The 24,169-nt window shown below is 34.4% G+C and overlaps 1 protein-coding gene across 1 annotated transcript in view; it reads right to left on the reverse strand.

Moving 5' to 3' along the window:
- Window positions 1–239: 239 nt before the first annotated feature.
- Window positions 240–24,169, reverse strand: part of SLC30A9 (solute carrier family 30 member 9) — a 102,218-nt gene continuing 78,288 nt past the window's right edge. Inside the window, exons 11-18 of the mRNA XM_070615038.1 lie at window positions 21,858–21,993; window positions 19,146–19,185; window positions 18,245–18,316; window positions 17,686–17,793; window positions 15,589–15,754; window positions 10,463–10,592; window positions 8,502–8,615; window positions 240–1,725 (exon numbers count right to left, since the gene is read on the reverse strand). Of these exons, the coding sequence (XP_070471139.1) occupies window positions 1,681–1,725; window positions 8,502–8,615; window positions 10,463–10,592; window positions 15,589–15,754; window positions 17,686–17,793; window positions 18,245–18,316; window positions 19,146–19,185; window positions 21,858–21,993 (811 nt within the window). The 3' untranslated portion in view covers window positions 240–1,680. The remainder of the gene's footprint in view (window positions 1,726–8,501; window positions 8,616–10,462; window positions 10,593–15,588; window positions 15,755–17,685; window positions 17,794–18,244; window positions 18,317–19,145; window positions 19,186–21,857; window positions 21,994–24,169) is intronic.

Here is a 24,169-nt window from a genome sequence, read left to right on the forward strand (position 1 = left end):
TGAAACCGTAAGAACAGAGAATCAAACTGTGTGTTTGTGTATATATATGTGTGTGTGTGTGTGTGTGTGTATATATATATTAAAAAAACAATTTTATATCTTAAAAAATAAAACTGGAATGTTATTTTGCTTAAAATGTACAGCACACAAAATGCTCTGTAACGGTAAAAAAAAAAAAAAAGGTACACCAATGTAAACTTTCACAATTTTCCAGTAAATGACATTTCTGGGTCAAAAAATTATCATTACAAACCCTTTAATCAAATGTTTATTTTTTGCTTCCAGCATTACAATTTGCTGAAGTTCATAAAGTTCAATCTAAGTAAGTTTTTAGACACTGACTTCACACTGGTAGTTAGGTCTAATGTCTAGCACTCACTTATCCAGCAAAGAGATCACCCAGCCACCACTCTTGCATGGACAATGCTCACTGAACTGGACAATGCTACCTGAACAACTTAAAGTGCGTATGAGTTGTTCTGATGAATGGAGACACAGCCGTAGTTTTGCACTGAATTTTCAATTACTGAATTACATGTTTTTTCATCTTGAAACTTTATGATCATTAGAAAGTTACTTACTTATATAAGTGTTATAGTCATATATTGTGTTAAATGCCCATTTGTAACTGCAAAAAACATGTTACAGACACACTATCGACTATGACATTATACAAAATCATGGCCACAAGTTTCCACGAGAGATTTGCTTTTCTTTCTCTTAAAGCAAGAAATATCCCACAGTCCAGATTTACATAAGTAGTGCCTCTTTTTAAATAAATTAAAAATAAAATGCTGTCCTGACTGTAAAATTATAAATATTTCTAGTCCATTTTACAGAATGTTAAAATGCTTATAAATGCATTATCTCCTAGTAAATACACATTATGGCACTGAAGCCACTTAAAAAACAAAAAGAAAAAACCAGTCATCACACTGGCCTATGGAAACATCTAGGGTTATTTTCTATCTTCTACCATTAGAAAAATTAAACTAAACAAGGAGAGAAAGCAAAGGAAAGGTAAGAAATTTTACAAAATGGCAACTACTATGACCAAAGAAGTGTACTGAAATGTCTTCCTTCAATTCAGTAACTAAGCCATTTCTGGAATGAACATTTACAGATAACTAGGTTAGAAGAGTGTTCCTCCATAGCACTCAGGGCAAAATTACAAGGTATTATAGAAATAATTTCTACACTCTATAAGGAAAGATAAACTTTGAAATGGAGTGACTGTTTAAAAAGCACAAATCAAGATTTAGCCAGAATGTTCAAGATTGGCAGGATGTGATGGAGTGAAATCTTCAGTGGCAACAAAATTAAAAGTCATAATCCTGTGGATGCCGCTTCTTTTTACCAACGTGAAGAAAGGAAACATGATTACAAGGTATAATACACTCTGACAGACTAAAGTGAGAAATTATGAACAATTTAAGTAACTAAAATGTTTCCTACTGAAACATGAGAACATGATTTCCAAATGGATTCCACTTGTAATACGTCTCTTAGAAGCAAGAAGTAGTTTTAGTTCTGTGGGCTACTGAATTGCCCTTTACATAAAATATTTCCTCCATCTTCAAAAAAATGGCTTCTGAATGGCGTTGACTCCTTCAGCGTGGGAAAGTAGGCTGGACAACCTTGTTTCCAAGGCTCCCTCCGAGGTGATTCATTCCAGCAAATCTATAATATCTCCAAATCTACATGTCGAACTTCAGGATTTCGTTTCTGGAAGGAAAAATCACCACCATATTATTCAGAGCAAAGCAAAATCTTCTGTTTCCATTACTCCTTTTGATCACTAAGGCCACTGAAAACATCTGGTGAAACTATTTCATTCTATCATACCAGCAAGAAAAATATTTGTATAAATAAAAAAATAAGATCAATACATAAATAGACCAATTCCACACTATAAACAGTACAGCAAGTAGTCCTACCTCCCCGAGTGTGTGCGTTCACTAACACAATAATGGATTAGGAATCTAGTACATGCCAAGCATTGCAAAGCACTGGAAATACGCTCTTGTTCGTAGTGAAGAGAAAACCACCGCAAAACAACAGTAATCAGAAAGAGTAAACTGATACTCACTTATTTTATATATTTTAGTAACAATCCATATAGTCTTGGGCCAGGCACTGTGCTAGAAAGTGGAGCTATGATTATTACGTAAGACTGTTCCTGACCCTGAGGGACTGAGTTTAGGCAGGGAGACAAGTGTATCAATAACCATCTAGGAGTTAAGACATTATAGCTGATAATAACAGTTAACATTTAAAGAGCAGTTACTCATGTCAAGTACTGTGATAAGAGGTTCTATATGCATGTGTGGGTTTTAAAATCCCTATAATAATCCAATTATTTCCACTTTACATATGAGAAACATGAAGTTTGAAGAAATTAACTAACCTGTCCTAAGTCATACAGCTAGTAAGTCTTGGAGCCAGGATAGATTCCAGGTCTGACTCCAGACCCCAAGCTCCTAAACTATTACAATGTACTAAATAATAACTCTGGGGACAAAAATGTGAGATTACTTTTGCTTATGAGATCCAGAAAGAGGTCACTGAGGATATAATATCTAAGTAAGGTTTGAACGTGGTGAGTTTTCCAGATAGATGATGAAGAGGATGTAGACAGAAGAAACAGCATGAGCAAAGTCAGAGCCTGGAAAGTATACACTGGCAGTACGGTATAGTCAGCACAGAACTGTGAAAAAGGCAGGCTTAGTAACGAGGCTGGAAAGGCAGGCAGAAGCCAGGTTGTGAAAACTCTTAAATGCTAGCTTAAGGAACTTCAATTCAGTAACAACAAAAAAATCTTCCTTACACGACTACTCTGTACCAGGCACTGAAGTATACACAACAACGCACAGGACACAAACAGCACTTGCCTTCAACGAACTCACTTCTAAGTGAGGAGATGAAGGCAAGTAAGCAGGCAATTATAATAGTCTGCTACTACAGAGCAAAGTAAAGATTTTGGGGGTTTTTCCTTAAGAGTACATAAACTAAGGACGCCTAACTCAATCTAGGAGTAATTAAAAGTGTAATAAAGTGCAATAGTGATATTATGAGAATGGAGAACAGAAAAGAGTGTATAAGTAAATCTACCCCTAACAAAGAGGAAATACACAGTGTTTAAATCAGGAGGAGCGATATAAGACTTTTCTGTAGAAATATGGCAGTAAATATAAAAGAAATAATAAAAGTATTAAAAATAGTTATCTCAGAAGTAGAACTAAGGATTGAGGAGAGTGAGGGAGGTGACACATTTCTGTTATAAGCTTTTCAGTTCTGTTTGGCTCTATAAACTTTATGTATTATTTGATAAAAATTGTAAAAGTAAATCAATAAGGAGAAAAAAGCTCTTTAGGTGCCCAGTCCTGTGGCCAAGTGGTTGAGTTTGCACGCTCCGCTTCGGCAGCCCAGGGTTTTGCTGGTTCAGATCCTGGGTGCAGACATGGCACCGCTCATCAGGCCACGCTGAGGCAGCGTCCCACATGCCACAACTAGAAGGACCTATAACTAGAATATACAACTATGTACCGGGGGGCTTGGGGACAAGAAGAACGAAAAAAAAAAAGCTCTTCTACGTGATTCTAATGATCAGTCAGGATTAATAATTCCAAGCTGAAAAAATAATGTCCCAAAACATTTGAATATTACTCATATTAAAGGAATTCAATTATAAAGACAAAGATCTGGTATAATACTGGAGTTTAGCTCCAGTTAAGGAATTCTATTGAATGTGCACTGGGATTTTTCTTAAAACCAGTGTTATTTGAGTGTACCTAGGGATACTTTCCCCTTGGATCCTGAGTGGTCAAGGACCACCAAACATAGGGAGTACACTTTTGTTCTCAATGTTTTCTTTATCTTAAACTATTCCCTGTGTCTAGAATTCTTTAAATTCAATATGGAATAAAAAAAGATTTCCTCATACAGAAACGAAACAGTTTTATTTTCCCATTCCAATCAACCCTTACCCATCCAACATGAGGTGAAAAATTTTATCTGTTCAAGGAAACTTTGAAATTACTCTATCTAAAAAGCACTATATAACAAATGTGTCCTAATAAAAATCTGATTTCAAGAAAAAGAAACTAAAAAGTTAATTTACTCTGCTTTTTTAAATCAAGTTTTCAGAGAGAATAGTAATCAAATTCCTAAATGTAATGTGCCCAATACAAAGCAGACACACATAATGTTTGCTGAATAAGTGAATAAAAGAAACAGGGTTAATATCCTTAAATTTGAATGCGTAGTGCCTAATAAAATATCACGTGCATAGTAGAAACTGAATATTTGTTAAATAGAATTGAAAATCAACCACTGTTATCCAACTTATAATTTTCATTCATTTATTCAACAAATACCTATAAATCTATTATGTCCCAGGCACTGTTCAACACGAATTGGAACATGCTACACACCACAGACAGATTTTATTCCAACACTCATATTATGGAGAGATGAAAACCAAATTACATAATTTATTTTGGAACGCTGCAGACTCAAGTTGAGAAAATACTATATAGGAGGATGCATTTAGAGAAGCAAAAGACAAAGTAAAGGGCAGAGCATTTAACTGGAACATTACTCATTAGGAATTTGCAAATGCTGTGGCATCTTCCCACTGAATTAATTTCCAACAGAATTATTTCCTCCCAAACACAAAATATTTCACAGAGGGATAGGAGAAGAGTCTATCCTCAGATTGAAATATAGACGCAGAACAAAAAAATTTAAGTTAACAGTTCAAAGAACTTCAAAATAAGAACAAGACAGTGACCGGCCCGGTGGCCGAGTGGTTAAGTTCTTGCACTCCGCTTCGGCGGCCCAGGGTTTCAACAGTTTGGATCCTGGGCGCGGACACGGCACCGCTCGTCAGACCACACTGAGGCGGCGTCACACATGCCACAAATAGAAGGACCTGCAACTAAGATATACAACTATGTACTGGGGGGCTTTGGGGAGATAAAGCAGAAGAAAAAAAAGACTGGCAACAGTTGTGAGCTCAGGTGCCAATCTTAGAAAAAAAAAGAACAAGATATATTTCACACTTACAATATGGGACTTCATAAATTAGCTTCTATTATTTTTAACATCCTTACATAGAACTATGCACATTATAGACTTCAAGCCAAACAAATCACCTATTCTAATATATAGATCAATGACATTACTCAAGAGAGATGTCTATACTGCTGCAGAATTTTATCACTGTCACCTTCCAAAGTAATTCAATAATTATTAAAATTTAAACTTAGAAGGCAACCATAACATGACACTAAAAAGGACGGAACAAGCTAATGTACAAAGTTTTAGTTTTCAAATGAAAATCGGCTTACTTTCTTGACAAGAAAAAAGAATTACATTCATGCATTCTCTTGGTTTGGTAGCACTATAAAGAACTTTTCCTTTGACTTTATATCAATTATGCCTTATTACCTTAGAGGTGTTTGCACCTGAACATGGGGGTTAAACTTGGCTTCCTGATTTGAAAGGCTTACATAATTCAAAAACACTTAAGAGAGAGTTCAATCTATTAAGGATTTAATAGCTTCTAATTAAAGCACAAAGTTAGCTAAACAAAAACAATAAGCTTATCTGATTGTGAAAATATAGTTAAAAATGACCAATTTGTTAATTATTCTTAATCTGGCTTCTGACTTACTGTTTCTATTAAAAAGTAAAGCTAAAATAAAAATTCAGTTTAAAAGTCCATTATTTTCCTTGCCAGGGAAATAAAAAGATAGAATGGAAAAGCAAAATTTATTCATTCTCAGGTCACCTTGCACAAAAATAATCACCTTGCATTTTATTTGTAACAGTGGTTTTCAAAGTGTAGTCCAAGGATCACTGGGGTCCTGAGATCTTTTCAGGGGGACTCCGAGGTCAAAACTATTTTTGCAAAACACTGCTGTTATCTGCCTTTTTTATTATGGTGACATTTCCTCTGATCGCAAAAAGGCAATGATGGATAAAACTCCTGGCACCTTTGCACAATTCAAGGCAAATGGCACCAAACTATACTGGTAGTCATTGTGTTCCTTTACTGCCAGGCACTCAATTAGAAAAAAAAAAAGCCAGTTTCATTTTAAAGTGTCCTGCATGAAGTAGTAAAAAGTACTGATTTATTAAACCTCAACCGTTAAGTACACTTTTAAAAATATTCTGTGACAAAATGGGAAGCATGTAGAAAGTCCTCTGCTTCATACTGAAGTCAAATGTTGTCACAAGGAAATGGCCCTCTGTGACTGCTTGAGTTATGAGCTGAATCACATATTTTTTTATCTGAACACCATTTTTACTTGAAAGAATAATTAACAAACTATGATTATTCAAATTTGGGTGGTATTCTTAAAATATGAACAACATGTGTCTGGTACTTCAAGGAAAACAACTAACAGTATTTGTTAATAATGATAAAATGCAAGCTTTCAAGTGAAAATTAGAGTGTTTGAAAACTATCCATCAGCATGAGCATGACAGTTTCCCAATACTTAGAAATGTATCAACATTTGAAAGATGTGCATAAATTCAGTGAATCAATATTTTCCAAAGGACCAATCCATAATGTTATGGATCATGCATGGGTTAAAAAATCTGTTCAGAGTACAAAAACAGACCAACAGATTTTAATATAATAGTTTTTAGGAGAGAATTAATCATACCCAAAGAGAGGTCTGACCTTTGCTGTTGGCTACTGGGAGGCAATCTCTAGGCCCTTGCAATGTCCTGTCTGAAAATTATGTCTCTGTTCATCTTCTGGCCACAGAGTACCTGCTTTACCTCCAGAAGGGGCTGAGACAAAAAGGCAGCCACTCAAGCAGTCAACTATGAAGTCCCAATAAAATCTCTGGACACCAAGGCTCAGCTGAGCTTCCCTGGCTGGCAATACTCTGTATAAATTGTCATACATTGTTGCCGGGACAGTAACACTGTCCATGACTCCATGGGGAGAGGACAACTGAAGCTCCATGTTTGGAACTCTGCCCCCTGCACCTCTTCCTTTGGCTAGTATCAATCTGTATCCTTTGATTGTAATAAACCACAGCCATGAGTATAACAGCATTCAGTGAGTTCTGTGAGTCCTTATAGTGGATTATCAAACCTAAGGGTGGTCTTGGGAACCCCTCAATCTTTGCACTTTGTGTAAGAAACCAGGGTAGTCTTGTGGACTGTGCCCCTAACTTCACAGTGTATGAAAAGTTCATTGATACGATTTCAGATTCCAAATTGCAACTCAGCTTTAAGAGGCTACCAGTTGTCAGGTGGTGGCATAATATCAAAAGAGAATATCATAATTATCTGAAAAGACTATGAGAATACTTAGGAAGGCTCCTCCCTTTTCTTCACATTCTTCAACCAAAATAATTATACGGCAACAGAACAAATCCAGAAGCAGATATGGGAATCTAGTTGTCAGATGTGAAACAATACCATTCTTCCCACTATTTTTTTGTTTTGGAAAATACAGTTATTTTCTGTTAAAATGTAATTTACATTAACATGTAATAGGTTTATTGTTTTTTCAAATGAATAAATATTTTTAAATTTCTCAGTTTTAATTTATAATTTAGTAAATATTGATAATAAAACTCAAATAAATAAAAGCTTCTTGGGTCCTCAATAATTTTTAAGAAAGTAAACAGTCTTAAAACCAAAATACTTGAGAACTGATAATCCAGAAACTTTGAAAGCCATGCCGGATAAAGCTCATGAACTATACTATTAACATTAAAATCAAAATCATTTTATTTGAAGTCTTTCTTCTAAAAGAAAAGACAGTAGTGCAGAAATATTTCCCTTCAATTTTGGGGGTTTTTCCCTTCAATTTTTAATAAAACTAAAAATGGTCAACATCAACTGAAGAAAGTGCATTGCTTTAAACAAGGTACATATGTTAAAGATCACTTATAAGTTTTATTCATTGCAAACAAATAGAACTCATATATCAATAAATGACAATTTCAGAGCACTGAGACACTTTTAAAGGCAGTCTGATCAGGTATATTTCAGTAAAAAATCAATAGGTTGTAATGATCTCCAACTGAACAGAAACAAACAGAAAACATAATGTCAGATGGACTAAAAGCAAGATGTATGTATATGTTTAAGGTCATACTCTATTTTTTCGACTTTTGAACAGAATCTAAACTTTCCTTTCTACCTTTCTCTAGAAACTTTTGAAGTGCTTCCTATTTAAAAACAAACCAAAAAACCCCTCTATTTTAGAAACTAAGCAAGCAGTATAGCATAGTGGTTAAACATACAGAGTTTGGAATTAAACAACAAAGGTTCAAATCCCAATTCCCCTACTTCCTTGAATAAATTATCCAATTTCTCTAACTCAATCATTTTCTCACCCATAACTACCAATACATCAGGAGGTTACTGAGAAGATAAAAGTATACATATGATGCAATTAGCATAGTGTCTGACATGGAGTCAAAACTAGTTGACATTATTAGATTATTATTATGAATGCATCTTACTTTCAGTTCCTTCTCAAGTCTATCCACTTCAGCTCCTAAAGTATCAATAATATTTTCTCCATGTTTAAGCATAAAGGTCTCCAGTTCTTCAGGAGTTTTCACTTGTTGAATTTCCTATAAAGAAAACGATAGCAGGAAAACAATATAAGTTTTTAAAAAATCATAGTGGTACACTGATATTTCTTTTATAAAAACTGTAACACACACCATTAAGTTTAATGAAAAATGAAAAACTTTCAAGCCATAAGCAATGGACCACCTATTTCTGAAAAGAATTCAATTCAAGAAAAAACTGTGTACAATGATCCAGAGGTAGTAATTACAAAATTACTGGGAAAAGAATAGACTATTCAATATTAGTGCCAGGGCAATTATCTTTCTTTAAGGAAAAAATATTAAATCTCTACCTCAGACCATTAAACAAACAAACATTTCTAACTGGATTAAAAACCTAAAAGTAAAAAACAAACCATAAAACTTTTAGAAGAAAAAAGGGAATATTTTTATGATAATGGGATGAGGAAGGATTTCTCAAGCAAGATAAGAAAAAGAATAAAGTAAAAGATTACAAATTTGACATAAAATTTAAAACCACATTAAATCTTCTGTACGACAAAGTGAAATGGTAAATCATAAATTGGAAAAAGACACTTGCATATATGCAACTGAGGAAGGATTAGTATCCAGTATCTAAAAAATAAAATGTTTAAAAATCTGTCAGAATAACAGAAATTAACTAAACAAATCAAGAAGCAAAGAGGAACTCCTAATGGTCAATAAATGTCAATGCTTATTAACCTCACTACTGCCACGGAAATATAAATTAAATCAGCTAGATAAGATTTCACATCTATCATAAAGACAAAAATTTTCAAAACGCTGTTAATACAATCTAGTGAGAATGCGAAGCAACAGAAACTTTGAAACACTGATGGTGGAAGTTAAACTGACACACTTTGGAGAACAGTTTGCCAATATCTAAGGCAGCTGAAGGTATGTTCATCCAATGGCTCACCTATTTTAAATTTAGCTCTATATTACCCTAAAGAAATTCTTGCACGTGAGAGCAAGGAAACATGTATGAGAATGCCATTGTGGCACTGTTCCTAATAGTTTAACATTGGAAACAATATACATGTCCGTTGACTGGAGACTGGATAAATAAACTGCAACATATTGACATGGAGGAATCTCAAAAACATGCCAGGAAGCAAATTGTAGAGGGGATCATACAGTATGATACCATTTCTATAAATTTTTAAACATCCAAATTGTTATTATATATTATGCTAAGAAAAAATATGTTGAAAAGTATAAAAACCTAAATGGAAATGATAGGTACTAAATCCAAGATAATTGTTAGTTTCAGGGATGGAGGAAGGAGAAAGGGATCTGCAAGAAAACAGGGCTTCAATTGTTTTCATAACAATTTATTTCTTTTTATAAGATCTTAAGCAAATATAGTACAGTGAAATGTTAAGATTTGACAAAAGCAAGTGATAACTTCTGCGCTGCTCATTATATTATCCTCTGTAAAGTCTCCTTTCAACTACTCAACAAAAAAACATGGGTTCTGCAGTCCCAGAGATCTAAATTCATATCTGACTCCATATTATGGCTCTGCAATTTTAGGCAAGTTACTTAATCTTTCTGTGTCTCAATTTGCCTATATATAAAAAGGAACATATTATTTTTTTACCTCACAGGGTTGTTGAGAGTAAATTAGATAACACATATAAAATGCCTGGCACATAACAAGCACTTTAATAAGGTTGCTCTTTTGCTGTCTTCTCTGACCCACTGTGTAGTAAATAAAAGGGTCTCTGTCAAATTTTAGAACCCTAAGCAGTTAACTGAAGTGACTTTAAGACTTGTAAAAGAAAAAGTTTTACTTTACTTACTTAAAAAGTAATTTTTCTAACCCTTGGCTATATAAGAAAACAATAAATACATAAACTTACTTGTAGCATTTGGTCAAAATCTTGTTTTTCCAAATAGGATCTTGTAACAACTCGTCCATCAAAATCTACTTCTGCCTTAAATCTTACTTTCCCTAATCCCAAATCTGTGGCTTTAACATCATGAATTGCCCTGCAATCAATAAGAATGCATACAAATTTATACACACACACACACACACACATTCTAATAGCACAAGGTCTAGAATTCTTTTTTTCCCACCAGTGATGAAAATGGACTAAGATGGCTTTCAGAGTGTTCACCATTAAGTGTCATCTATCATTTTCCAAACAAATGTCCATTTAGCTTCTTCTACATAATGCCAAAGGTACAAACTTAACAAATATTATTTTATGGCAATTCGTATATATATGAATTATATAGTTTGTGGATTAAAAACTCTAAATTGCTTTTCTACAATGTTGTTATTTTATCTCATAATCCTTTTTCCAATAGCTTCTTTAAAAGTCTTCAATACAAGTACTGCATTAGAATGAGGTTAATAATAAACCTAATGAGACTGATGTGGTAAATAATGAGCCAACGCATATACAAAATGTTTACTATGGTACCAAATAAATGGCAGACATTTAACAAATGGGGTTTATAAAGTAGGTAAGATGCCATCTTTACTCTACACATGATAAAATAACCCCAGAGGGGCATAAATGACTTGCCTAAGGTAATTCAGCCAGTCAACAGCAGAGCCAGGATTCATTCCCAGATCTTCAGATACCCAAACCCAGCAGTCTTTCCACTATACCATTATACCATTCTGCCTTCCAGAAAGGGGAAGCAGATGTTCAAGCATAACTGCTTTTCATCCCTCTTGCCCTAACCCTCAGGAATCAATCTTCCCCAGAAAACTGTGGAAAATTCTTTTCTTTCTTTACAGATATATAAAAAAATTAAAAACACTCTGAATCCTGGGGACATAGAAAGCTACTGGGAAAACAAGCCTAAATGAGGCTGCAAGTACTCTCAGAGCATTTGACCCTAATTTCTGAGTGATCTTGAGCCGAGTTACTAAATACCGAGCCTAAAATTCTTTATCCATATAAATAAAAAAGCATAAGTGAAAGTAAGAATTAATGATTTAATATTTAGAAAGTTCTATGTGCCCAAATTAAAACGAAACTTGCCCAGATTGGCAAGAGGCTATATAATTTATCCATTTAAAAAAAGTCTATCTTACCGCAGTCCTAACAAAATATTTTAGAATTTTATGGGGCTGGCCCCGTGGCCGAGTGGTTAAGTTCGCGCGCTCCGCTGCAGGCGGCCCAGTGTTTCGTTGGTTCGAATCCTGGGCGCGGACATGGCACTGCTCATCAGACCACACTGAGGCAGTGTCCCACATGCCACAACTAGAAGGACCCACAACGAAGACTACACAACTATGTACTGGGGGGCTTTGGGGAGAAAAAGGAAAAAAATAAAATCTTTAAAAAAAAAAAAATATTTTAGAATTTTATTATTTGACTAATACTTAAATAGCAACTAATGAAAATATTCTGATATACTTTTTCCTTATGTTCTTACACATAACTAACTGTAGACATAAAACTGTTTTTGATAGGCAGATTCTGTCACGGCTTCCAATGATCCCCGTCTCCTGCATTCAAGGCCTTGCGCAATCCTCTCTCCTTGGTGGGCGAGATCTAGTGACATCTCCTAGCCAACAGAATCTGGTAAAGTGATGAGTTGTCATTCCCAAGATTAGATGACTAATCGGTGACTTTTATCATGTTCACACTCAATATCTTTTGCCTTCTTAGGTTGCACACTTTGATTAAGCAAACTGCCATGTTGGAGAGGCCCACATGGCAAAGAACTAAATCCTGTCAACAATTATGGAGTAAGCTTAGAAGCAGATCCTTCCCCAGGAGCTGACTAGAGCCCCAGCTAACACCTCGACGGCAGTCTGTGAGAAACCCTGAAGCAGAGGACTCAGGTAAACTGTGCCCAGATTCCTGACCCACAGAAACTGTGAGGTAATAAATGTTGTTTTAAGTCACTAATTTGTCACACAGCAATAGATAACTAATATACTGTTTAAAAAGCTACTTACATGTATTTTTTCCAACAATTTAATCTACACTCTTCCAGAAAGTTTCAAATTTGCCACAGTGAGTCCTTCCCTTCACACTTTTTAAAACTTTAATTATAAACAATATATAAAACTTATAAACTCACATGTACCAAACAACAAGGCACCAAAATACATGAAGCAAAAACTGATAGAAATGAAATGAGAAACAGGCAATTCCACAATAATAGCAGGAGACTTCAATATTCTATTTTCAATAACGGATAGAACAAGCAGGCAAGAAGATCAACAGGGAAATAAAAGACTTGAACACAGAGTGACATCAGCATCATGGTGGCGTGAGTTTTTCCAGTAATGTTTCCCCTCCAACATACAATCAATAAACATCCATACTCCAACAGAGGACATCCAAACACAACACAAAAAACGTGGGAGAGACCCATGCAGCCATGCGATGGAGCGCAGAGAGCCTGGAGCCCCCCTCAGAGGAGGTGGGACAGGGTAAGAGACAACTTCGCTCTCTCCCCTAAAGACTGCAATCCAGGACCGTGGGAGGCCTCCAAAAGGGAAGGAATGGCGGGAGGACATGTTCATTTGCCAGAACATCAAGGACTCCCGACGGCCCTTGCAGCCTAGAGGGAAGACCTCTACCAGGGTGAGAGCTTTCACAGGGGTGACCTCATCAAGCCAACACCCCAGGAGAGCAGATAGCCAGAGCAGAGGGAGAAAACCTGAGAGCACGCAGGAGAAAGTGCCCCTCCCCCCACCCACTCAGTGCAGCTTCAGCCCTTGGATTTCAGCTGACGGCAGAGGGCTCAGAATACGTGGCTCTTAACCCCCACCCAGTGGCTATAGGTGGTAACTGCAACCAAATAACGCGAGGATGGGAAAAAACAGAGCCACTACCTCTAGCAAGACTTGAACACTATAAATCAACTAAACCTACTGGACATCTACACAACACTCCACATAACAGCAGAATATACATTCTTCTCAAGTACACACAGAACATTATCCAAGATAGATCATATGTTAAGCCATAAAACAAACCTCGGTAAATTTAAAAGGACAGAAATAATACAAAAAATGTTCTCCAACCATAACAGAATGAAATAAAAAACAATGAAATAAGAAATAACAGAAAGACATTTGGGCAACTCACAAATATGTGGAAACTGAGTAACACATTCCTTAAAAACCAACAGCCAAAGAAGAAATCCAAAGTGAAAGTAGCAAATACTTTGAAATGAACGAAAATGAAGACCCAACATACCAAAATTTATAGGATGCAGCAAAAGTAGTGCCTAAAGGGAAATTTATAACTATAAAAGCCTGTATTAAAAAAAGAATATAGATGTCAAATCAAAAATTTAACCTATCATCTTAAGACACTGGAAAAAGAGCAAGCTAAACCTAAAGCAAGCAGAAGGAAGGAAATACTATAGATTAGAGCAGAAATTCATGAAAAAGAGAAGAGAAAAACAACAGAAAATCAATCAAAACAAAAACTGGTTCCCTGAAAAGATCAATCTAACTGACAAACCTTTAGCTAGACTGACCATGAAAAAAAGGAGAGAAGACTCAAATTACTAGAATCAGAAATGAAAGAGACATTCTACTAACCCTAAAGAAATAAAAAGGATTACAAAGGAATCCTATCAACAGCTGTATGCCAATAAATGAGATAACTCAGAAGTAATGGACAAACTCCTAGAAAGACACAAATTACTGAAACTGACTAAAGAAGAAATAGACAATCTGAACAGGCCTATGGCAAGTAAAGAGATAGAATAATTAACCAAAAAACTACCCACACAGAAAAGCCCATGCCCAGATGGCATCACTGCTGAATTCTACCAAACATTTAAAGAAGAAATAATACCAATTCTTCACAATTCTTCTAAAAAACAGAAGAGGGGGGAACTGCCCAACTCATTCTATAAGGTCAGTATTACCTTAATAACAAAATCAGACAAAAGACATCACAAGGAAAGGATATGAACAGGGTTATCTCACATTAAGTTACTAAGGCTAATACTGATTCTAAGAATGCTCAACTTCTAATCTTGATCCAGCTAGGTAACTTTTTTTTTTCGTTTTGGAGAGGAAGATTGGCCCTGAGCTAACATCTGTGCCAATCTTCCTTTATTTTGTACACGGGACACTGACACAGCATGAGCATGAGCAGTGTGTAAGTCCATGTCCAGGATCTGAACCTGTGAACCCTGGGCCACCAAAGTGGAGCGTACAAACTTAACCACTATGCCACCAGGCCAGCTCCAGGTAACTACTTTTCAAGAGTAAGCATATAGGGCTTAGAACATAAATCTAGTAATCACTTAGTCATTTGTTTTACTCACTCAGATATTCAGGTCATTCTTAAAAGATTTAACTTAAAAGATTATAATTATAACACAAAAGAAAAAATATTTTTAGTTTAATATACATATGTAGGTAGAAAATTGGGATTTTAAAGGTTTGTTTCTTCCACCTTGCTCTGAAACCACACTGCTGCTGAATTTCACTAAAAAGTACCATAAGAACTCTATCTCTTCTGATTATCTCCTAAGTCTTCAGTTCTTTATTCTTATGTCATTTAAAAGATAAAAATTATAAGGAAAAACTTTTAAAACAAGCTAAAACAAGAAGTCTATTTTCAAAAGGAGTATAAATTATACTCAATTTGGTAATCACTTCCCCATAAATAAAAAAGTTCTTAAATTTAATACATTCAATTTGTAACTGTAATACAAATATAAGGCAAATATAAATATGAAGGTTACACATAAGTGGTTCCACATGAAAGAGGCAACTACTTTGCAAACTTCTGTTCCCATTACATCATCTAACGGTTCTTTATTCTAAAAATTAAAGATATAGAGAATTTAAAAGGTAACTTCACACGTTTCCTAAATGCTTTCACTTGCTTTCTTGTAAGGCTACAGTTCTGAAAAGCAATAGATTAAAAAGTTTTGAAGGCTAGGGATCCAAAACCTCTTCTTAAAAGTATTTACAAACCGAGCATTTCTATTTCTTAGTATGTTTTTGTAAACCTTAACAGCATCACTAGAATAAGCTGACCTTACTGATGGGTCGTTCTCCAGGAGTTCAGTAAGCCGCTGTACTTGTTCTGGCTGGATGGATCGCCCTAAGAGTGCTTCTGTGTTAGTGTAGATGAGGAATGCTGAGACCACGCCTAATAAGGTACCCACACCCAAAGAACCTAGGCTGTCGTACAGTGGATTGCCTAAATAAAGCACATAAGAAGTCAATAAATTAACATTTTCTGTTATTTCAATGAGCTTTAGCGAGCAAAGAACCAGAATCAGTAAATCAAGGGACCTGAAATTCATTCCTAATTTCTTTAATAACTTTCTCCGAATACTTTTACTGTACTACAAAATGGGGATGTTACAACTTGCTTTATACTACAAAGGAGCATTATACAGTTTAATTACTTAAGATCTGTTTTTTGCATCTGGTCATTACATGAGTGAGGGTCCAGAGCATTTTCAGATTAGAGACAATGATATACATATTAAGAATCTAATAAAGAATCCATTTATTTTTGATGTATCAATAGCACTTTTCCTATCTCAGGCTGACAAAATAATTGTGAGATAAAGCTGAGCGAAATAATCATTTTTTGTGTCTTATTCTTACCAAGGTTCTGTGAGAGAATTAAACCATACAAAAATGATGTGGGTCACTCTTTTCTCATTCAACCAAGGATGATACATAGCTAGTACCATTCTCCAAAAGAGAGAGATTAATTCATTGCATGCTACAGGTACCTTAGAGCAGTGGTTCTCAAAGTATGGTCCCTTGACTAGGAGCATCAGCATCACGCAAGTACTTGGTAGAAATGCAAATTCCCAGGGCTCACCCAAGTCCTTCGGAACCAGAAATTCTAGAGGTGGGGCCTGGCATTCTGTGTCTTCCCAAGCCCTCCAGCTGACTCTGATTCTATAGTCTGCCTTAGGTGGTTAGAGCTTAATTCTCTCTCGGAACCAACAAGAAAAACTGATTTATTATCTATGAATGTATAGGTTAATATTTATACAACAGACAACAATAAATATTATATTTTAAATCTCTATAATAAATTTTACACATAAGGATTTTATGATTAGAAGTCTTTTTATTCCAAAGATCAAATGTCAATATTAAATTTAACTCTCTTAATACTCGATAAGACATTCATTTTACTAAAAGAATCTCAATTTACATTCTAGTTTTACTAATATTTAGTCAAAATATAACACTAAAAAGTAAACTAACTTATCTATTAAGGTATTAGAAATGATCCAACTGTTTTGTAATTATAGAGTTTAAAATCAAACACTGCTCTTTAGAAAATTCAAATTTAACTAATTATTTTTATTTAAAATATACATGTATAAATAATCCTACAGAAATCAGAGGAATATTAACTAGAAAATATTTTATTTATTTCTTCGCATGTTATTTAATTTAAATGAATTAATTTAATTAAATAAAACAATGTGAAACGCTTAAGACAAAAATTTTGTAAGTTTGATTTGACTGGTTTATATTATTATGTAAAAGAAAAGAATCTATTAAAAGTTGACTTATTCATCAAGTCACACTGTTCTTAATATTTTTGTCTCCTCATTCACTTATACTGTACAGGCCTTCAAAACACTTAACTAACTACCAAAATGAGGATGGAAACAACTAGAGAGTCAAGGAAACAGGAAAGTAACAACAGTCATTACTGGCACTAACAGTGGAAAAAGACAGACAAACAAGAGCCAAAAACATACTTATTTAGAATTTTAGAGTTTATTAAAGGTCTCTGTCATATTATCTTAATAAACCTGTGAGGTCAGTAGGAAAAATATTATCAATACTCTTATAGTAAAGAACTTAAAGCTCAGAGTAGCTACATAATACATTAAGTCACAGCTAGAAAGGTTTACATTACAGAAATGCCCTACTAACAGCCTTCTTTAATTCTAACTAAAAGAAATTTCTAACTCAGAGAAACGTGAAAATTTTACTGTCTTGTCTTATACAAAGAAATGGTTAGTATGGAATTAGCATTTAACTATCTATTGGTTTAAAATTATTCAATGAACATAAAAGAAAATACCCACATATTAAAGAATTATTTAAGTAAAACAAATAAATCACCTGTAACGTAAGTATATTTACCTGTTATAGAAGTCAGGCCCATACAAGTGGCTGCTATTGTCACTCCCAGGACTGCTGCAGTATCCTCCAATAATATAACATTTGTACTAGGATCGCGACTTTCCATGACTTAATCATTGGGGTAAAGGCAAGAAAAGAAAACTTTCTGAAACCTTAACTTGATACTATCAGGTAACATTTTAGTAAGCATACATTTAAAATTAAGACAAAAAATGTATGAGACTGTGATTTCAAAAACCCTGTCCAATGTAAATATAAATTCTTGGTTTAAATGTTAACAATAACTGATATTTAAAGTCAAATTACTTTCTCAAGTTACATAAGCATAGACAGGAATATTGTAGTTCAGTTAAGTTAAATCCAAATATAAACTATTCATGGTCAAATTACACTACATTTCTCTTTTTTGAAAGAGCTGATGTATATGTAACAGCCACACAGGTAGGAAAGATACTGAGATATATTTTATACACATCTATAAGGAACAAAGTAATAGTTGTAGGCAATTTTAAGCAAATGAAGGAGATGAAATAATACACCTCATTTCTAAAATACGTACCATACTTGTAAAATGACATTCCTTTGGCCCGAGCACTCCTACGAAGTTCATTTACAGCAACAAGAAGTGTTGCTGAAAGAAAAGCATTCATATCAGCAAGGAAGAAACTTCATGCCTCCAAACTTTAGATGGCATCTCAAAAGATAAATAAATAGGTACAAGACTTTAATGCCAGGTTGTCAATAAAGACAAGTTCTATATCAACTAGTCATTGTAAAGATCCCAATTAATCATCATAATACAATGAATCCCATATTTCTAAACCATAATAATTTAAATATCGTTACCACAACAGCTGCCTTAACTTATTGGACAGCTACTATTTGGCAGGCATCACACTAAGCACAGTCACTTTGATCCTCCCAACCTTTTGAGGCAAGTGGTATTATCACCATTTTACAGACTGTGAAAGACGAAGGGAAAATTTTGCATAGAAAATAATGTTTGAGGAGAAAACATACTATGAGCAGAACAGTGAATTAGGCAGTTTCATACATGATATTAGCACTTCTCTGTCATAATACTGCTATAGCTGAAACTTCCAGAAACTTTGAGATATCTGAATTGCAAAAAGAAATATCCTTCTCTGATTAACATTACTAAACTTTGACTTTTAAAACTCAGTATATAGTTACGGTTTTAGACTCCATTTAAAATGTTCTGAGCACTATGATATGATGCTCAAGAACAAAAAACTAGTTTTTCCCTTGCCCCCATCCATTACAGGAACAACCATAGTACATCATTCAAAGAATTTCCTCCCTCAAAGTAGGCAAAACTTAAGATTCCAATTCCTTCAGTTTTCTTCAATCAATGGAACTTAGCAAAGCAATCTATAGAAACTGACTGCTGAATATATATTACAAAATTAAGAATAAAGAGATACTGTGACAGTACATACCTCCTTCTGATACCAATGATCCCGCTAAAATACAATATGCCTAGAAAATAAGTATTAAAATAAAGCATAAGCTAATATTTCACTAAAGAATAACAATGGTTCATGCACAAAGTTTGTAATGTTTAAAACAGGAATATAGATTCAAATCCTAGCCAGATAAGCATCTTGATGGGAAAAGCTCAAATGAAGACAATGAGATAGATGGTATCTTCATAAGAGGAAACAAATAAAAGTTAGAGTGATGACCATCTCATTTTTTAATACTTGGAAGAATAATCTATATATATATACTCCACAGAATGATATACCATGACCTAAGTTAAATTCATGATATAAAAGATGAAAGAATTACTTAATGAGAATAGAAATGTTTTTGAAGTTCAAAACGAAAAACATTTGAAATCTGGGGTGTGAATACCAGATACAGTGAGATCCACACCCATACCCAATAACTTCTGCATTTTGTTCAGGTGCCCAGCACCAAGAGAATCCTTTCTGAATCCTGATTCAGAAAGATAAGTAGTTACAAACAGTAATCAATTTTTTGGGGGGGAGGTAACACACTTTCCTTGCAGTTCTAGGACACTCTTGAATTAAATAAAGATACCAAGAAAAGCTTTAATCCAAGCTCTATAGAAAGAGTTAATCTAGCAACACAAATTTTTAAAAATTTTAAATGAAACCAAACCAAACATCTGTAGAATTTTCAACATTACCTTTTGGGAACCCTAGCGCTTCCCTGAAACAGAGGTTTGAAAATTTCTAACCTAGTCTAACACTCTTATAATTCTGTTAAGGCAAATGAGATTTCCCAAGGCTATGGGATTTGCCTGAGTGCACAGAAACGACACAAGAGTAAGAACTAGAATACTAGCTTTACAGTCTCAATTCTAGGCACTTTCCACTGAATCTTACTGCCAATCTGAAATTTAATTAAAATAAAAGGCAAACTTCCCAATAATTCTTTTTAATCTTTCTATCTCCTTCCAGAAACAATTTAAGATACACTTCTCACTCAATAAAGGAGACAGCATATATCAGCCAAGGAATCCAAGATAATATCAATCAAACATAAACTGGTCTATGGTGTGTTAAATCTATTTATTAATCAAGAGTCCATAGTCTGATGGGACCCCATTTAGTTACAAAAAGATAAAGGAACTTCTAGAAGCTTTAAAACTTAGACACAATTAAAAATTTAACTAATTAATCAATCCCTAACTCTAGAGTCTCTGGCCTCTTTGCCTCTGTAAAGTAATATTGTACAAATCAGATGAATGCTAGGAGGATGAGGTATCTATAAAATGGCCAAACTTGTTCAGAATGGAGGAAATATACTTGCTCTTTTTAATTATATGAAATGTATTATGGTAAGAAGTTATTCGATAAAAAATGTAGGAAAAACCTAGTTTAATAGGCTTGATATTGTGTAGGTCTAACAAGATGTTAAAATGAGACTCATTCTGGTTGAGAACAAAACAGGTTACAAGTTCCCCTACATTCCAAAATGAGGTTCTATACCATCGATTCAGGCCTTGCACAGAAAGGGGCCAAAGCCTGGTATTACAACTCCCAGCTCCACAGCCACTAGCCCATATAAGAGGAGCTGAGGTTAAGAAGGTCAAAAGTGAAGATTTCTTTGGAGAAAGCTGTTGAGCTGTTGAGATTGCTCAGAAAGCTTAATGTGTGTCCCTGGAGTTTAAGATCGCAGTGAACTGAATCTAACAAACACCTGAAAAATAAATCTATAGGCAAGTCTACTAATTGATATAGGCTGTGGAAGCAGAGTAGACGTTTGTGTTTGAGAAAAAAACTGCACTCTCACAGAGAGTGTGTTAAAGATGTCTGTTAAAGATGTCCATTCCCACTCAGACATGGAATTCTGAGTAGGAGTGTTCTGAAAAGAGATCAATTGCCCAAAAGGCCTTCATGCCAAATGCAAGAAAACATCAGCAGAAATAGTCTGGAAGTGCTAAGATGCAGAAGCTGACAGGGGGTGTCACGTGACCAATCTGTGCTTGTCAAGGAAGCTATAGTTAGAGAGGTCAAGGAGGGTAATCTCCAAGAAGTTCCCATGAGAGAAAAAGACAGCTTTAAGTACCTACCATGGCCAGGGGAAATCAGCACAAAATGACATAGGTACTAGTTAAGTACTACTTTTCTGTGCCCTATCCCTGCCTTCAATGCTGCCGGAGGCAACCTGGGAAGTAGGAGAGAAGGGTAGGGGCCCTAGGTGGGAAAATACAGAAGATGACCACGATCCCATCCTCTCACTCTCCCAGTGCACGCTTCCTACCAAGAGGAAAGCAGAAGCTTTAACTTTACGTACAATTCCAACATACAACACCTACATTGGACTGGATATTTTAATTACTGATAGGATTATTATTCTTGGGACTAAAAATGAAAAGAGGTCTTCTTGCTCTCCAATAATAACTAGAGAAATTAACAGAACTGCCCAAGATTTTAACCAAAAAGGCCGTGCTTAATGATTGTACCTACAGAGATACTCTTGTTCAACATCATTGAATTACATGGATTTAGAGGTCATGGGCAGTTGTGTTCTAAGAATCACAACTAGAGATACATAACCCTATATTACAATCAAAAGGTATATGTTAATCCCTTTAACATCAATATGGACAATGGCATTTTACTGTACTTAATCACTACTTCATAATACTTCAAAACTGAAGGAAATAAAAGGATTACCCATAGAAGAGATTCCATTGGTTGAGGATTAAGCAATCCCATGATCCCATGGTACCAAGATAATCCTGCACCCATCATGAAAATACCAACACCACTAATTAGCGAAACAATATAGCGCATATTTGAAAATCCATACCTGAAAAATAAAAGATAATACAGTTTACAAGAAATACAAATGGCTTCCTTTCAAAATGTATCTCTAATAGGTCAACGAAAAAGAAAACAAACTTCTTACAATATTAAGATGTTATAGTTTTATACTTAAGTAAAATCTAAGTGACAATCTCAAATCTAATCAAAAAATCAATATATAAAGTGGAAGAAACTGCACGATCTTTGAAAATACATAAAAATAGAGTGAATATGATTTAATTCAGGTATTTTCTAATCCCTTTTCCACACAGTCTGTTTTGATTTACTAGAGTTACTTTACTATTATGGATCAGAAATGCTGGTAAAATTAATCTTTCTTTGAATATATTCAGATGTTTAATAAGAAGAAGACAACACTTAAATTTCCTTGTAATGGAGCTTCTAATTGAATATTTTGGTCTTCTTGTACAGCCTATCAATGATTTATATTACCTATAATTTGAAGCTGGATACTTGTTGCTGGTTCTGAATAGTTTAGCACACAACAGCTAACTACTATTACTAGGACTAAGAGCTTCACTTTTTTGGGTATTTTTACAGCAATGCTTATTTTTAAATCTCAATTATTTTTCAAGAATCTTCAGTAAATATGTGCATTATTTTGTATTGTTATTTGCATCAATAAAGTACTGAGAATTGAGAAGTTCAAAAATATGACATACTGTAAGAGGGAAAGAATCTCTCATTAATAAAAATATTTCCTGAGAAATTTACTCCCAAATCCAAACTCTACGGCACCCTTCTGGCAGATGCAAATTTAAACAAGAGTTCTCAATTAAAATTATTTTTTGAATTCTTTTTCCAAATACATAACCTTGCCATTGTGAATTCTAGGTTTATAGATGTGACAATGTTCTACCAGTTCGATTTAGAAAAATTTACTTTCTTCTGAAGTCCCCCAAAGTAATACATGATACATATATTTATTTAAGTTACAGTAAATTAAGATCTAAATTAAATGGCATTACTTTTATTTTATATGTTTTCAAGGAATTTGTAGGTTCTTATTGAAACTTTTAATCATGTATATCTCCACTGTCCAATATAAGTCACTAGCCTCATAAGGCTATTTAAATTAATTAAAACTAAATAAAATTTTAAATGTAATTCTTCAATGCACCAGCCACATTTCAAGTGCTCAACAGTCACACTTAGTCATACTGGACAGATATGAAATCCTTCTGTCATTGCAGAAAATTCCATTGGGCAGCACCAAAGTAGACTTCAAAATACTTTAAGAAGAAATCTTCACAACCAAAAATTTTAAAATTTTACCCTGTTTTTACATTTTTGGTGTATAAAACTGGCCAGGAAAAAAACCTTTTTTCTTGAGATAGTAAAATATTCTAATATGTAATTAGCAGACTAGAAAGCTAGTTCTTTATACTAGCTGACTGATAGTTCTAGGATATTTAAATATGCTATTATTTATAAGAAAACAGTACTGTCTTCCTTTCAAGTAAAGTATTTATATAAAGCATAGAGGTAGATTCCTTTACAGAGATAAAAGTGCATTTTTTCTGCCTTAAGAATGATCAAGTTCTATTACTGAACTTTGCTAAAAAAACATGATACATGTGGAATTCAAAAACTTTATTTAGGGGCTGGCCCCGTGGCCGAGCGGTTAAGTTAGCGCGCTCCACTGCAGGCGGCCCAGTGTTTCGTTGGTTCGAATCCTGGGCGCGGACATGGCACTGCTCATCAAACCATGCTGAGGCAGCGTCCCACATGCCACAACTAGAAGGACCCACAACAAAGAATATACAACTATGTACTGGGGGGCTTTGGGGAGAAAAAGGAAAAAAATTTTTTAAAAATCTCAAAAAAAAATAAAAAACCTTAAAAAAAAAAACTTTAGCTGGTTATGTTAGTAGAAGCAGCAGAAAAAAATCTCTATCAAATAACTGATACAATTCAAAAATAACATTCTAAAAAGTATACTCATTTTACAAATAAGCAATTTTGAAATATTAACAGAATACAATTTCCAAATTACAACAGGCGGATTAAAATATATTAAGTATGCATTTAACAGAACGCATTACTAAAATGTTAGATTGAGTGGCCTATTAGTCTAAATGTGGAATATATGTTTCCTTTGACCAAATGAAACAGAACTCTAAGATCAAAATATGTGCTGTGTTAAGTTATCAAATATG

This window comes from Equus przewalskii, chromosome 3 (assembly GCF_037783145.1).
Source record: "Equus przewalskii isolate Varuska chromosome 3, EquPr2, whole genome shotgun sequence".
Taxonomy (NCBI): Eukaryota; Metazoa; Chordata; class Mammalia; order Perissodactyla; family Equidae; genus Equus; species Equus przewalskii.